This window comes from Enhydra lutris, unplaced genomic scaffold (genome assembly GCF_002288905.1).
Source record: "Enhydra lutris kenyoni isolate GAN:26980312 unplaced genomic scaffold, ASM228890v2 scaffoldscaffold118, whole genome shotgun sequence".
NCBI lineage: Eukaryota > Metazoa > Chordata > Mammalia > Carnivora > Mustelidae > Enhydra > Enhydra lutris.
In genome coordinates this window covers 177,365-192,209 of record NW_019154202.1, presented here as the reverse complement: position 1 = coordinate 192,209, position 14,845 = coordinate 177,365, and the positions used below count along the sequence as shown (strand labels likewise).

The following is a 14,845-nucleotide window of genomic DNA, read 5'->3' as shown; positions in this document are numbered from 1 at the left end:
CAGGTAGACATCTTAACAATATTTGTGCTTGATCATGAACATGAAATGTCTTTTCATTTCTTTGTGTCCTCTTCACACATTACTTTCATCAGTGTTTTATAGGGTATTTTTAGGATACAGGTCCTTCACTTCACTTAGTTAGGTTTATTCCTAGGTATCTTATAGTTTTTGGTGCAATTGTAAGTGGGATTGATTCCTTGATTTCTATTTCTGCTATTTCATTATTGGTGGATAGAAATGCAATAGATTTCTGTACACTGATTTTGTTTCCTGTGAATTTACTGATGTCATTTTTCAGTTCTAGCAATTTTTTAAAAGATTTATTTATTTATTTATTTGACAGAAAGAGATCACAAGCAGGCAGATAGGCAGGCAGAGAGAGATGGGGAAGCAGGCTCCCCGCTGAGCAGAGAGCCCGATGCGGGGCTCTATCCCAGGACCCTGAGATCATGACCTGAGCCAAAGGCAGAGGCCTTAACCCACTGAGCCACCCAGATGCCCCAGTTCTAGCAATTTTGGGGTTGAGTCTGTTGGGTTTTCTATATACAGTTTCATGTCATGCAAATAGTGAAAGTTTGGCCTCTTCTTTGCTGATTTGGATGTCTTTTATTTCTTTTTATTGTCTGATCACTGTGGCTAGGACTTCCAGTGCTATGCTAAATAATAGTGGTCAGAGCGGACATCCTTGTTTTGTCCCTGACCATAGAGGGAAAGCCCTCAGTTTTTCCTCACTGAGGATGATATTAGCTGTGGGTTTTTCATATATGGCCTTTATTTTGTTGAGGTATGTTCCTTCTAAACCCTTGTTGAGGGTTTTTATCATGAATGGATACTTTGTCAAAAGCCTTTTTTGAAATTATTAAAATGATCATATGGCTCTTACCCTTTCTTTTATTAATGTGGTGTATTACATTGATTGATTTGCGAATATTGAAACACTTTTGCAACTCAGGAATAAATCCCACTTGATAGTGGTGAATGATTTTTTTAATGCATTGTTTGATTAGGTTTGCTATTATTTTTGAGAAGTGTTGCATCCATGTTCATGAGAGCTTTTGGCCCGTAGTTCTCTTTTTTAGTGTAGTCTTTATGTGGTCTTCATATCTGGGTAATGCTGATCTCATAGAATGAACTTGGACGTTTTTCTTCCATTTACATATTTTTTTAAAGATTTTATTTATTTATTTGTCAGAGAGAGAGAGAGAGAGCGAGCACAGGCAGACAGAGTGGCAGGCAGAGGCAGAGGGAGAAGCAGATTCCCCACAGAACAAGGAGCCCGATGTGGGACTCGATCCCAGGACGCTGGGATCATGACCTGAGCCAAAGGCAGCTGCTTAACCAACTGAGCCACCCAGGCGTCCCCCATTTACATATTTTTTAGAACTGTTTGAGAAGAATAGGTGCTCACTGATTGGTAAAATTTGCCTGTGAAGACAGCTGGTCCTGGACTTAGTTTGTTTTGAGTTTTTTCATTATTCATTCAGTTTCTTTGCTGGTTATCAGTCTGTTAAAGTTTTGTACTTCTTCCTTTTTCAGTTTCGGTATTTTATATGTTTTTAGGAACTTATCCATTTCTTCCAGGTTGTTCCATTTATTTGGCATACAGTTTTTCATAATATTTTCTCATAATTGTTTATATTTCTGTGGTGTTTGTTTTTTTTTTTTTCTTCTCACTGTGCAGCTTGGTTGTTTTCTCTATCTTTCAGCTTGCTGATCCATTCTTTGCTTCTTCTAATATATTATTCATTACACCTAGTGTGGTTTTTTTTAATTTTATTTATTTGTCAGAGAGAGAGGGAGAGAGAGCGAGCACAGGCAGACAGAATGGCAGGCAGAGGCAGAGCGAGAAGCAGGCTCCCCGCCAAGCAAGGAGCCCGATGTGGGACTCGATCCCAGGACGCTGGGATCATGACCTGAGCCGAAGGCAGCTGCTTAACCAACTGAGCCACCCAGGCGTCCCACACCTAGTGTGTTTTTAATTTCAATTATTAACTTCTTCATCACTGATTTTTTTTTTTTAGATTTATTTTAGAGAGAGAGAGAACAACCTGGAGGGACAGAGGGACAGGTAGAGAGAATCCCAAGCAGACTCTGCACCAAGTGTGGAGCCTGACACAGGGCTTGATCTCATGACCCTGAGATCACGACCTGAGCCAAAACTAAGAGTCAGATGCTTAACTGACTATGCCACCCAGGTGCCCCGATTGGTTCTTTTTTTGTATTTTCTCTCTTTGTTGAATGTCTCACTGAGATCCTCCATGCTTTTCTCAAGTCCAGTAAGTTTCTTTATAACCATTACTATAAACTCTTTATCAAGCATATTGCTTATCTGTTTCATTTATCTGTTTTACTGTGATTTTATCCTGTTCGTTCATTTGGGATATATTCTTCTGTCTCCTCATTTTGTCTATCTGTATTTTTTTCTATGTATTAGGAAAGTCAGCTACATTGACTTGCAAGGAGTGGTTTTATTAAGAAGAGATCCTGTGGTACCTTGTAGTGTAGTGTTATGTAGTGTAATGCCCCCTGTTCACCAGAACCTGTTGCTTCAGAGATGTGTCCTATGTGGGTTTTATGTACCCTACTGTTGTAGCTGAGCCTCATTTACTTGCAGTCAAGTTGGCAGCAATGGCCCACTTTGCCTGTTATTAGCTGGGTTTAGTCCCTGTATTGTTAAGGGGCCAGTCTGGGGCTGCTATGGTCTTATATTTGGGTGGTTTTGGCAGCCAGACTAGATGCTTATCTTCAGCCCATTTGCTAGGCTGCAGTCACACAACTACATGGTGGTCTCCCTGAAATTTCCTCTGAGAGGCATTTGTTGGTGGGTGGGATATGCAGTGAAACCAGATGTCTGCTCTCAGTCCATCTGTTGGGGCTGTATTAGCACTGACCTGCAGGGAATTTTCCCTGCCTTGTACCCTGAGAGGCTTTTGTTTGTGACCAGGGCTGGCAGTCAGACAAGATGCTTGCCAGGGCTGCAGAAACACTGATAGTTTCTGATAGTGCCCAGAGAGAGCACTCTTTCTGCACTGCTAGGTATAAGGTTCAGCTGCTGGGGCTGTGACTGTACTGGTGTGTGTGGGTTTCTTACCCTTTCCCCAGGGTAGGAGTCACATTGGAGTGGTGCTTGTTCCTGCTAGGGCTTCTTGCAGGGTGAAATGTGTCAGGAACTACTTTGGGAGAATTCCTGCCATGTGGGGCATGTTGAATGGGGTGGATCCATGGAAGAATTTGAGGGTGGGTGCACAGTGTTAGCAAAGTAGGTGAAGAGTGCTCATGCTGGTTCGCACAGGTGCCTGACTATCTAGGCTGTGGGGAGAGAGAATTGGCACCCAGCAGGTTTTTTGTGCTTGGAGAAATCTCATGAGGTTTTCTGCCACTCCAGCACACTTTCTGTAATTAGTAAATAAATTCCTTATACATATACTTCAGGTACTTTTAAATTGCTACATCTATGCTATCTTGGTGGGGCTTTTGTTATGCTATATCTTTAAGAGCAGAGATTCAGTTTCTATAGCCCTCCAGCTCTTCCAGAGCGGAGCCCGCTGATTTTTAATGGACCCAGTATTAAGGCTGGCTTATCATTAAAACTCAGGAAGTTAAGCCCCACTAGTTTTCAGATCAAATATTATGGGTACTTGTCTTCCCAGTGCAGGGCTCCTGTGTCTGGGGTACCTGGTGTGGGGTCTGCTCCTATCCTTTCTCTGTGCTTCTTCATGGTTAGTCTCATTTGTGGTTAATCCCACTGGGTGTTTTGTTCCCACGTGAGTTTCTACCCTTCTTACCTTTGAAATGTGTCCTTCTTTCTATGATTAACCATGGAAAGTCTGTTCTAAACATCCTCAGGTCATCTTCTGGGTTGGATACACTGATGTAGCTTTTATTCAGGTGTGTCTATGGGAGGAGGTGAGCTTAGAATCTTTTTACTCTGCCATCTTCCCAGAAGTCACAGTTTCTATTTGTTTTGTGGGCCATCTGGGCCATTCTTCAGGTGGGAAAATTTCCCCATGATAAACCACTAAGTCTATTTATTTCTCACAGTTCTGGAGGCTGAAAGTCCAAGAGGAAGGTGCCAGCAAGTGAGGTTTGATTCTGATGCCCCTTCTTTTGGCCTTGAACATCCTTTATTTTATTTTTATTTTTAAAGATTTATTTATTTATTTGGGAGAGAGAGAGAGAGAGGAAGGGCAGAGGGAGAGAATCTTCCAGGAGACTTCCCATTGAATGTAGAGCCCAAAGGAGGACTCCATCTCATGACCTATGAAATCATGACATGAGTTAAAACCAAGAGTCAGACATTTAACCAACTAAACTACCCAGGTGCCCATGGCCTTGAACATCATTTGATATGATTTTTTTCCATCTACATATCTGGGCTGGTGAAATGCTTGTTCATATTTTTTGCAAATCTTTGAATTATATTTTCTTTTACTGTTCAGTTTTAGATGTTTATAATTCCTGACACACCAGATACATAATTTTCAAATATGTTCACCTAGTATATGGCATTTTTATTAACATATAATGTATTATTTGTTCCAGGGGTACAGGTCTGTTATTCATCAGTCTTACACAATTCACAGCACTCACCATAGCACATACCATCCCCAATGCCATCACCGAGCTACCCCATCCCTCCCACCTCCCTCCCCTCCAGCAGCCCTCAGTTTGTTTCCTGTGATTAAGAGTCTTTTATGGTTTGTCTTCCTCTCTGGTTTCATCTTCTTTCATATTTCCCTCTCTTCCCCTATGATCCTCTGTCTTGTTTCCCAAATTCCTCATATCAGTGAGATCATATTCTCTGATTGACTTATTTCTCTTAGCATACTATCCTCTAGTTCCATCCACATTATTGCAAATAACAAGATTTTGGGGGTTTTGATGGCTGCATAGCATTCCATTGTATATATATACACCACTTCATCTTTATTCATTCATCTGTTGATGGATATCTATGCTCTTTCCATAGTTTGGCTATTGTGGACATTGCTGCTATAAACATTTGGGTATACGTGCCCCTTCAGATCACTACATTTGTGTCTTTAGGGTAAATACCCAGTAGTGCAATTACTGGGTCATGGGGTAGCTCTATTTTCAACTTTTGAAGGAACCTCCATACTGTTTTCCAGAGTGGCTGCACCAGCTTGCATTCCCACCAACAATGTAGGAGTGTTCCCCTTTCTCCACATCCTCACCAACACCTATCAGTTCCTGACTGGTTAAGTTTAGCTATTCTAACTGGTGTGAGGTGGTATCTCACTGTGGTTTTGATTTGTACTTCTCCAATGCCAAGTGATATTGAACACTCTTTCAATGTCTTTTGGCCATTTGGATTTCTTCTTTGCAGAAATGTCTGTTCATGTCTTCCACCTATTTCTTGGTTGGATTATTTGTTCTTTTGGTGTTGAGTTTGGTAAGTTCTTTATAGATTTCGGATACTAGCCCTTTATCTGATATGTCATTTGAAATATCTTCTCCCATTTTGTTGGTTGTCTTTTGGTTTTGTTGACTGTTCCATTTGCTGTGCAAAAGCTTTTTATCTTGATGAAGTCCCAATAGCCCATTTTTTGCCCTTGCCTTTGGTGATGTTTCTAGGAAGAAGTTGCTGTGGCTGATGTTGAAGAGGCTGCTGCCTGTGTTCTCCTCAAGAATTTTGATGGATTCCTGTCTCACACTGAGGTCTTTCATCCATTTTGAGTCTATTTTTGTGTGTGGTGTAAGGGAATGGTCCAGTTTCATTCTTCTGCATGTGGCTGTCCAATTTTCCCAACACCATTTGTTGAAGAGACTGTCTTTTTTCCATTGGAGATTCTTTCCTGCTTTGTTGAAGATTAGTTAACCATAGAGTTGAGGGTCTATTTCTGGGCTCTCTATTCTGTTCCATTGATCTATGTGTCCAGTTTTGTGCCAGTACCATACTGTCTTGATGATGACAGCTTTGTAATAGAGCTTGAAGTCTGGAATTGTGATGCCGCCAGCTTTGGTTTTCTTTTTCAACATTCCTCTGGCTATGCGGAGTCTTTTCTGGTTCCATATAAATTTTAGGATTATTTTTCTATTTCTTTGAAAAACTTGATGGCATTTTGAAAGGGATTGCATTAAATGTGTAGATTGCTCCAGGTAGCACAGACTTTTTCACAATATTTTTTCTTCCAGTCTATGAGCATAGAACTTTTTTTTTTTTCATTTCTTTGTGTCTTCCTCGATTACTTTCATGATTATTCTACAGTTTTATGAGTACAGATTCTTTGCCTTTTTGGTTAGGTTTATTCCTAGGTATCTTATGGTTTTGGGTGCAGTTGTAAATGGGATTGACTCCTTAACTTCTCTTTCTTCTGTCTTGTTAGTGTATAGAAATGCAACTGATTTCTGTGCAGTGATTTTATAACCTGACACTTTACTGAATTACTGAATGAGTTCTAGCAGTTTTATAGTGGAGTCTTTTGGGTTTTCCACATAAAGTATCATACCATCTGCATAGTGAGAGTTTGACTTCTTCGTTGCTGATTTAGATGCTTTTTATTTCTTTTTGTTGTCTGATTGCTGAGGCTAGGACTTCTAGTACTATGTTGAATAACAGTGGTGATACTGGACAGCCCTGCTGTGTTCCTAACCTTAGGGAAAAGCTCTCAGTTTTTCCCATTGAGAATGATATTCGCTATCTGCTTTTCATACATGGATTTGACAATACTGAGGTGTGTAGCCTCTATCCCTACACTTTGAAGAGTTTTGATCAAGAAAGGATGCTGTACTTTGTCAAATGGTTTTCCAGCATCTTTTGAGAGTATCATATGGTTCTTGTTCTTTCTTTTATTAATGTATTGTATCACATTGATTGATTTGCAGATGTTGAACCAACCTTGCAGGCCAGGAATAAATCTCACTTGGTCGTGGTGAATAATCCTTTTAATGTACTGTTGGATCCTTTTGGCTACTATTTTGGTGAGAATTTTTGCATCCATGTTCATCAGGGATATTGGTCTGTAATTCTTCTTTTTGATGGGGTCTTTGTCTGGTTTGGGGATCAGGTAATCCTGTCCTCATAAAATGAGTTTGGAAGTTTTCTTTCCATTTCTAATTTTTGGAACAGTTTCAGGAGAACAGGTACTAATTCTTCCTTAAATGCTTGGTGGAATTCCCTGGGAAAGCCATATGACCCTGGGCTCTTGTTTGATGGGAGATTTTTGATGACTGCTTCAATCACCTTACTGGTTATCAGTTGTTCCAATTTTCTATTCCTTCCTGGTTCAGTTTTGGTAGTTTATACATCTCTAGAAATGCATCCATTTCTTCAAGATTGTCCAATTTACTGGTGTATAGTTGCTCATATTATGTTCTTACAATTGTTTGTATTTATTTGGTGGTGGTTGTGATCTCTCCTTTTTCATTCATGATTTTGTTAATTTGGGTCCTATCTCTTTTCTTTTTGTTAAATCTGGCCAGGGTTTTTTTTTTTTTTTTTTTTTTTTGCTTTGTTTTGTTTTGTTTTTTAATTTTTATTTTTTTATTTCTTTTCAGCATAACAGTATTCATTGTTTTTGCACCACACCCAGTGCTCCATGCAATCCGTGCCCTCCCTAATACCCACCACCTTGTTCCCCCAACCTCCCACCCCCGCCACTTCAAGACCCTCAGGTTGTTTTTCAGAGTCCATAGTCTTTCATGGTTCACCTCCCCTTCCAATTTCCCTCAACTCCCTTCTCCTCTCCATCTCCCCATGTCCTCCATGTTAATTCTTATGCTCCACAAATAAGTGAAACCATATGATAATTGACTCTCTCTGCTTGACTGATTTCACTTAGCATAATCTCTTCCAGTCCTGTCCATGTTGCTACAAAAGTTGGGTATTCATCCTTTCTGATGGAGGCATAATACTCCATCGTGTATATGGACCACATCTTCCTTATCCATTCATCCGTTGAAGGACATCTTGGTTCTTTCCACAGTTTGGCGACCATGGCCATTGTTGCTATAAACATTGGGGTACAGATGGCCCTTCTTTTCACATCTGTATCTTTGGGGCAAATACCCAGTAGTGCAATGGCAGGGTCATAGGGAAGCTCTATTTTTAATTTCTTGAGGAATCTCCACACTGTTCACCAAAGTGGCTGCACCAACTTGCATTCCCACCAACAGTGGAAGAGGGTTCCCCTTTCTCCACATCCTCTCCAACACATGTTGTTTCCTGTCTTGCTAATTTTGGCCATTCTAACTGGTGTAAGGTGGTATCTCAATGTGGTTTTAATTTGAATCTCCCTGATGGCTAGTGATGATGAACATTTTTTCATGTGTCTGATAGCCATTTGTATGTCTTCATTTGGGAAAAATGGACAGCTATATGTAGAAGAATGAAACTCAACCATTCTCTTATCCAAAGATAAACTCGAAATGGATAAAAGACCTCAATGTGAGGCAGGAATTCATCAGAATCCTAGAGGAGAACATAGGCACTAACCTCTTCGATATCAGCCACAGCAATTTCTTTCAAGATATGTCTCCAAAAGCAAAGGAAACAAAAGTGAAATTGAACTTTTGGGACTTCATCAAGATCAAAAGCTTCTGCTCAGCAAGGAAACAGTCAAGAAAACAAAGAGGCTACCCACAGAATGGGAGAGGATATTTGCAAATGACAGTACAGACAAAAGGTTGATATCCAGGATCTATAAAGAATTTCTCAAACTCAACACACACAAAACAGATAATCATATCAAAAAATGGGCAGAAGATATGAACAGACACTTCTCCAATGGCCAGGGGTTTATCAATCTTATTCTTTCAAAGAACCAGCTTCTAGTTTTGTTGATCTCTTCCACTCTTCTTTTGGTTTCTATTTCATTAATTTATGCTCTGATCTGTATTATTTTTCTTCTGCTGCTGGGTTTATGCATTATTTGCTGTTCTTTCTCTAGCTTTTTTAGGTGTAGGGTTAGGTTTTGTATTTGAAACCTTTCTTGCTTCTTGAGAAAGACTTGTATTGTTATATATATTCCTCTCAGGACCGCCTTTGCTGAATCCCAAAGATTTAGAACAGTTGTGTTTTCATTTTTATTTGTTTCCATGAATTTTTAAAATTCTTCTTTAATTTCCTGGTTGACCCATTCATTCTTTAGTAGTATACTCTTTAGCCTCCATGCGTTTGAGTTCTTTCCATCTTTTCTCTTATGATTGAGTTCTAGTTTCTAAACATTGTGGTCTGAAAACATGCAGGGAATGATCCCAATCTTTTGGTACTGGTTGAAACCTGATTTATGACACAGGATGTGATCTATTCTGGAGAACATTCCATGTGCACTAGAGAAGAAGGTGTATTCTGTTACTTTGGGATGGAATATTCTGAATATATCTGTGATGTCCATCTCCCCAGTATGTCATTAAAAGCCTTTATTTCCTTGTTGATCTTTTGCTTAGATTATCTGTCCATGGGGCGTCTGGGTGGCTCAGTGGGTTAAAACCTCTGCCTTCAGCTCAGGTCATGATCCCAGGGTTCTGGGATCAAGCCCTGCATTGGGCTCTCTGCTCAGTGGGGAGCCTGCTTCCCCCTCTCTCTGCCTGCCTCTCTGTCTACTTGTGATCTCTGTCAAATAAAAAAATAAAATCTTTTAAAAAAAAGATTACCTGTCCATTTCAGTGAGTGGGATGTTAAAGTTCCCTACTATTATTGTAGTATTGTTGATGTGTTTCTGTGATTTTGTTATTAATTGGTTTATATAATTGGCTGCTCCCATGTTTCAGGAATAGATATTTAAAATTGTTAGATCTTCTTGTTGGACAGACCCTTTGAGTATGATACAGTGTCCTTTCTCATCTCTTATTATAGTCTTTAGCTTAAAATCTAATTTGTCTGATATAAGGATTGCCACCTCAGCTTTCTTTTGATGTCCATTAGCATGGTAAATAGTTTTCCACCTCCCATTTAAATCTAGAGTAGTCTTTGGGTCTAAAATGAGTTTCTTGTGGACAGCATATTGGTGGGTCTTGTTTTTTATTTTGTTTTGTTTTGTTTTTTGTTTTTTATCCATTCTGATACCCTGTGTCTTTTGATTGGGGCATTTAGCCCATTTACATTCAGGGCAAATATTGAAAGATATGAATTTAGTGCCATTGTATTGCCTGTAAGGTGACTGTTACTGTATATTGTCTCTGTCCCTTTCTGGTGTGTTACTTTTAGGCTGTCTCTGGTTAGAAGACCCCTTTCAATATTTCCTGGAGGGCTAGTTTGGTGTTTGAAATTTTTTAAAATTTTTGTTTGTCCTAGAAGCTTTTTATCTCTCCTTCTATTTTCAATGACAGCCTAGCTGGATATAGTATTCTCGGCCGCATATTTTTCTCATTTAGTGCTCTGAATATATCATGCCAATTCTTTCTGTCCTGTCAGGTCTCTGTGGATAAGTCTGCTGCCAGTCTAATATTTCTACCATTGTGGGTTACAGACTTCTTGTCCTGAGTTGCTTTCAGGGTTTTTCTCTTTGTCTCTGAGACATGTAAGTTTTACTATTACTATTAGATGATGGGTTGTTTACCTATTTTTATTGTGCTTCCTGGATTTTGATGCTTGTTTCCTTCCTCAAATTAGGAAAGTTCTCTGCTATAATTTTCTCCAATATACCTTCTGCCTCTCTCTCTTTCTTTTTCTTCTGGGATCCCAATTATTCTAATCGTGTTTCATCTTATGGTATCACTTTATCTCTCAAATTCTCCCCTCATGGTCCAGTAGTTGTTTATCTCTCTTTTTCTCACTTTCTTTATTCTCCATTATTTGGTCTTCTATATCACTAATTCTCTCTTCTGCCTCATTTATCCTAGCAGTAAGAGCCTCCATTTTTTTAATTGAACCTCATTAATAGCTCACAAATTTCATCCCCTCTCACTTTCCAAGCCAATTTCCATGGGTGCTTGTCTTCCCCATGTGGGATCCCCTGTGTGCTAGTCTGTCTCTCACCCTCTTCTGCAACTGCAGCTCCTTCCCCACCATGGTGACCATGATCTGTTTCTCTCTGCTTCTCTCACACTTCTTACCTTCTTCAATGTGAGTTTTTCTGTACCTTTAGTTGTGGAATTTGTTCTGCTAGTCTTCAACTTGGTTTTGGGGTTATTTAGGATGATTGATAGTTACCTAGCTGTATTTGTGGAACAAAGGAAGCCTAGAGTTTTCTTACTCTACCACCATCTTCCCAGACTTCTTTCTTTTTTATCTTTTTTTTTTGCTTTTCCTCATCTTATTTGAGCATTTTTCATGATCCCATTTTATTGGTGTTTACTTATTGTTTATATATATTTGTGCTTTTCTTTTTTGGGTTTTTCTTTACTTTTTAGTGGTTCTCCTAGGTTTTATGATATATGTTTTAAAATAATTTGGGTTCACCTTCAAATAACACTGTATTACTTTACATGCAGAACAAGTATCTTATAACAGAACATTCCCAGATTCTTCCTCCCTTTCCTTTTGTCATTTTTGTATTTATTTCATTTTGATATATACTATGAACACCCAATACATTATTACTGTTACTGATTTGGACAGTAATCTTTTAGAACAATTAAAAATATGCAAAATAAAAGGTATATTTTGCCTTAATTTATTCCTTTTCCAATGTTCTTCTTTAATGATGTACATCCAATTTTATGACCTATATCAGATATTTTCTGCCTAAATATTATTCTTTAATATTTCTTATATGACAGGTCTGCCTGTGATGAATTTCCCGTTTTTGTTTGTCTGAAATAAAAGTATTTATTTTGCCTTTATTTTTAAAGGACATTTTTCCTGAATTTAGAATTCTGCATTGACAGGGTTTGTGGGGCTTATTTTGTTATTGCTGCTGTTGTTGTTTACTTTCAATACTTGAATTTTTTTTAATTTCACTATCTTTTTTGCTTTCACTATCTTTTTTGCTTATGTGGCTTCTAACAAGAAGTCCAGTATAATTCTCCTCCTTGCTCTTCCGTAAGTAAGGTGTTCCTACCACGCCTTTTTCCTGGCCTCCTTCAGTATTTTATTTTTGCCTGATTTTCTGCAGTTTGAATTTGCTATGTCTAGGTGTGGTGTGCTTCTTTTTAAAGTTTTATTTATGCTGCTTAGTATTCTCTGAAATACTGGAATCTGTGGTTTGTTGTCAATAACTCAATTTTGGAAAATTTTGGCAGTTCTTTCTTCAAATATTTCTTCTTTCCCATGATCTCCCTCTTCTCATTCCATTATTCTAATTACATATATATTACATTCTATATATATAATATATTCTAATTACATATATATGTATATATATGATATTTATGGGTTATTTATAGGTTACATATATATTACACTATTTGATACTTTCTCAAAGTTTTGGATGTTTTGTTCTGGGTTGCTTTGTTTTGTTTTTACTATTTTTTCTGTCTGCATTTTAGGGTGTGTAATTTCTACTGATCCATCTTCAAGTTCATATATTTCTCAGCTATATTAAGTTCAATTTTGAGAACCTTGAAGACATTCCTCAGATCCATTACTGTGTTTTTCTCTTGCATTTACATTTGATTCTTTCTTATACTTTCCATCCCCTGAATTTACCTATCTGACCTTGCATGCAGTCTACCTTTTCAATAAAGCTTTTAACTTATCAGTCATAGCTATTTTAAATTCCCTGCCTGATAGTCTCAATATGAGTATCATAACTGAGACTGATACTGATGATTTCTTTGTCTCCAGATGATTTTTTTCCTTGCCTTGATTTTCCCCTTTGAGCTGCTCTCTGGAGACAATTATCTTTTTCTTCCTTTGAAGGTGTAGTATTCTATTATTTTACTTGTTTTAGCCTGGTAATAGGGAAAAGGGAACTAATGACATTTCATGTTAATCTGATTAAGCCTCAGTCTTAGGCATGCTTATCCTCAGTCCTGGAGGTGTGACCTTCCCATGTGTTCCTGACTCTTCTTTAACTATATTGGTGGGCCTAGTGCATATTCCTATGCCTTCTAGGCTACAGCATTTTTCCCCCATTTTCCTTCTCCAGGTGTAGTGAGTTTCTACCAGTGTCCTCAGTTTCTGTTGCCCTTCCTTCTTCAGATGAAGGCTTATTTTCTTTTAGGGAGATGGAGTAGATTGGTCTCAGCAGAGTTTCAATAGTGTTGGGAATTCCACTCTGTCAGCTGCAGTTAATTTCCACCAGTGCTCTCAAACTACAGTTGCATTCCCTTTCTCTGCGAAGACTAAGGCTTTTGTTTCATAGAATACAAAGGGAGAATGGCCTGGGCACAATTTCAGCAATGGCTGCTATTCTGTTTTCCTCTCCAAACTAGAACTATAGGACATCTTTCTCAAGATTCTTCTGTAACTGGTGGAATTCCTAGAGGATGCAAAACCACCTATGTCTTCAGCACCAGAGGCTTCATATTCTCACACTAGTCCACAATGAACATTTAGAAATTTATTATAAATTTTTAGCTCAGTCTTCTTATGAGTTTATATGTTGAAAGATAAGCAAACACCTGCTCTGTTGCTCCCTGCAGATGCCTGCCTTTCTCTATAGGTTGGGTTTAGCTGTTCACACTGTAATCTCAGTTTTCTGAAGATTTCAGAAGTCAGTTTGAAAATTTCCAGGTTTTTGTTATTATTCTTATAATGGTAGGTAAGTTGTTTTCCCAATTCAACATCTCTGAGCTGATACCAAAAGAGAATGGGAACCTGGGAATAAGTTTTTGAGATTCTGTTTATCTTTCAGCATCAATACCCCAGTTTACCAATTCCCCCACAATGGTGATCATGGTGGGTTTACCAGCTCGAGGAAAGACCTATATCTCCACGAAGCTCACAAGATATCTCAACTGGATAGGAACACCAACTAAAGGTATGTCTCTGAAACCCTTTGTTCTACAGCCCATTACCTGCCACTGGCTGAAGGTTAAGGTAGCAGGCATGAGAGAGACATTCCCTCAGTATCAGGAACACCTCAAACCATTATTACCAATCTTCAGATTACTACTACTACTACTACTACTACCACCACCACCACCACCACACTCTTAAAAGTTTTACAGTATCTTGAGAACATACTCTATGCCTCATGGTATTCTAGGTAATAGGTATAGGAAAACTAGTGAGATTAAATGTCTGTTCTCAGGGACCTCCAGTTTTACAAGGCCTTAACATAATCCTATGAGTAATATACTATTTTTATTACCATTATTATTATTTTATCACCATTATTATTATTCTTGCCACACCAATATTACATTACCATTTATTCAAAACCTCAAGGTTTTCTTCAAGCCTTAGGGTATGTAGAATCAAGCATATTGAAGCCACAGCCCAGAGGTTCCCAGAGGGTCTTCACTAAATTTGGGCACCTTCACTCACCTCATCTTTTGGAGTTCAGAAGGTGCCTCTCTTTAGGTCTGAGCTTGTTGACTTCTACTTCCCACCTGGAAGTGGTCCTGCCTTTTTCCACCTCCAGAAAGGCCTCCTTCCATGCCTGCCAAACTCCTCCTTCACTCCCTGTTTCCAGTTTTCCATTCTCTTCAGTGTGGTCTCTTTTCTGCTTCCTACCAGTTATTTAGTAATTGCTCTCTCCCATTCCCCATTTGATTTCTCTGCCCACCTCCAACCTGTATCCCCATTCCTATTTGATTGCTCTGTTCCCCCTGAGAAGACTGCTTCTCTGGGCTCCCATACCAAACCTCCCGACAGCCCTCTCTATGCCAACACTAATTATAGAGTGTGTTGTTGCAGTGTGTGTCTGGGTCTCTCACCAGGAACTGTTCTGGGGGCAGGGGATCAGGTCATATTCCTTTCCCTCTCTGAAGTGTGACCAGATTAAGACATTGAGACACTCTAAACAGTAAGAGATAGGGTGTCCCCACATCATAT

At 38.9% G+C, this 14,845-nt stretch overlaps 1 protein-coding gene across 2 annotated transcripts in view; it reads left to right on the top strand.

Moving 5' to 3' along the window:
- The window catches only part of LOC111139791 (6-phosphofructo-2-kinase/fructose-2,6-biphosphatase 1), a 114,947-nt gene that overhangs the window by 59,370 nt on the left and 40,732 nt on the right, over positions 1-14,845 (top strand). For both annotated transcript variants that reach the window (XM_022492184.1, XM_022492185.1), the window contains exon 2: positions 13,701-13,826. In XM_022492184.1, coding sequence (XP_022347892.1) covers positions 13,701-13,826 — 126 coding nt within the window. The remainder of the gene's footprint in view (positions 1-13,700; positions 13,827-14,845) is intronic.